Source organism: Henckelia pumila, chromosome 4 (genome assembly GCF_033568475.1).
Source record: "Henckelia pumila isolate YLH828 chromosome 4, ASM3356847v2, whole genome shotgun sequence".
Taxonomy (NCBI): Eukaryota; Viridiplantae; Streptophyta; class Magnoliopsida; order Lamiales; family Gesneriaceae; genus Henckelia; species Henckelia pumila.
The window spans coordinates 156,728,094-156,729,967 of record NC_133123.1 but is presented as its reverse complement, the minus strand read 5'-3'; the positions used below and the strand labels follow the sequence as shown (position 1 = coordinate 156,729,967).

Sequence of the window (1,874 nt, the reverse complement as noted above, 5' to 3'; positions counted from 1 at the left end):
ATCTGGGGTAATCTCTAAAAATTTAGAGTTAAAAATCATTTTTATTTATCTCTTCAAATTTGAGAGCATTAGTCGCAACCTGTTGTAAGTAATCTATTGTGAATAGATTAACTTGTTTATAGGATTTCGTATGAATAAAATCCTCTTGATTCAAACCTTCGTTTGAAGTCATCTTTTTGTAAAATCTTCTCCTCAACAAAGAAAAGCATGAATTAACGAATAATATTATGTCTGAATAATTAATCTAAAGCTTTGATACCATTTTCCCGCATATTTCTTTATACTGCAAATGAGCACAAAATCTCCAGATTCAAGCATAAAACCTTTACAAGTTAAGCATAGAACCTATAGATTTCAAGCATAGATTAGCATAAATCCAGCACAAGAATTAAATATTAAAATATTCAAGTTTGGTGGTCCTAGGGAGTTATAGTAAAGAATCTTTTGCATAGGGAGTTCTAATAAAGTTAGGAAGGGTATTAGGGATTTTAGGACAATTCACTTCTAAAAAAATCCTGGTTTCGATGCAGTGCCGGCGGGAGATTGACGATTGGCGAAGCATGTTATTATCGCATTTCCCAATCAAAAGGTAACAACTTCAATGAACTCCGCATCATTCGCCATCGCCTCCAGTGTTTCCTTGGTCGAGTAAACTTCCACGTCAATGCCGTTTGAATCTGCAGCCGCAAAAACTGTGATCCTCCCGTCGAATTTCGACCCGATCCCACTCCTCACAGCGATGTCTTTTCCCCATCCAAATTCATTCCCATACACATAAAACCTCGGGGAGCTACTAAGCATACATATATTGCTATTCCGACTGAAACTATGTGTCGTCCTAGAATTCGCCGACAAGTATTCCATGGTTTTGATCGCTTGTTCCTTAGTTTGCCGGTTGACCATTTCGTGTAACTTCATCGCCGTGTATCCCAGCCCATGATGCAAGATATCGTCTTCCGTCGTCGCGACTTTTGCCCCGTGAATCGCATTGCCGAAGTAAGAATTCTGCAGAGGTATTCTGTCTCTGGTACCAACGGGCATGGAGAAGTAAACTTCTTGGTTTTGAATAATGCTGTTGTTGCTGCTACGCCTCCCTCGCAACATGGATCGCCACACATGAGCTAATAGAGACTGTAAAGATGAGATCTTTTCAGTGCCCGCCTTAGAATTGGCCCTGGATTTGAGCTTAGCGATGTTCTGTTTGCTGAAATGAAATACCCTGTGTAGCAACGAAGCTGAATCGAAGTCGCTGAACATATTTTGGATTCCAGAATGTGGAAAATGGACCGGGAGATTGATTTTCTCAGGAAGCCATCTTTGGAAAACAGGGATTTTGGATATGGTTTCGAGACCACGGGATTAGAGCTTTTTTAAAAGCAAAAAATTGTAGCTTTTAAAAGCACTTATTTTAAAAAAATGTCTACACAATCCAAACGAGCTCTTTGAATTAAAAAAGTGCTTATTTAAGCACTTTTTTGGTCAAACAAATACCTTGTTAACTGAAAAGCACTAAAAAAAGTGTTTTTTTGCCCTGGCTTTTGAAACCAAATGGGGCCTTTATCACTTCAAAAACAATTTATTCCTTCCATCTCACCTCACCTCACCTCACATTTCTTTGCTAAAACAATTTATCGTTATTGTAAAGCAGTGTCTATCATGTTTCTTTTGGGCCAATCACCTTGGGCTTGGTATTTGATTGGGGCTCTGTCAAAGCTAATGGATTAGAAAACTCACAACCCAATTCCGGTTGTGCCTCTGTCAAAGCTAGTGGATGCCGCCGTCGCCATCGCATGAACTACGCACGAACATAGTATTTCGGTTTCCGGCATATACCTGATTTGCAATGTATTTTGGGAAGGGAAGCGGGAAAGCTT

At 39.4% G+C, this 1,874-nt stretch overlaps 1 protein-coding gene across 1 annotated transcript; it reads right to left on the bottom strand.

Moving 5' to 3' along the window:
* Positions 1 to 582: 582 nt before the first annotated feature.
* LOC140862157 (uncharacterized acetyltransferase At3g50280-like) lies at positions 583 to 1,333 on the bottom strand. The gene has a single exon (XM_073265156.1). It carries the CDS (start codon positions 1,255 to 1,257, stop codon positions 583 to 585), a length of 675 nt encoding a protein of 224 aa, XP_073121257.1. The 5' UTR covers positions 1,258 to 1,333.
* Between the last annotated feature and the right edge of the window lie 541 nt (positions 1,334 to 1,874).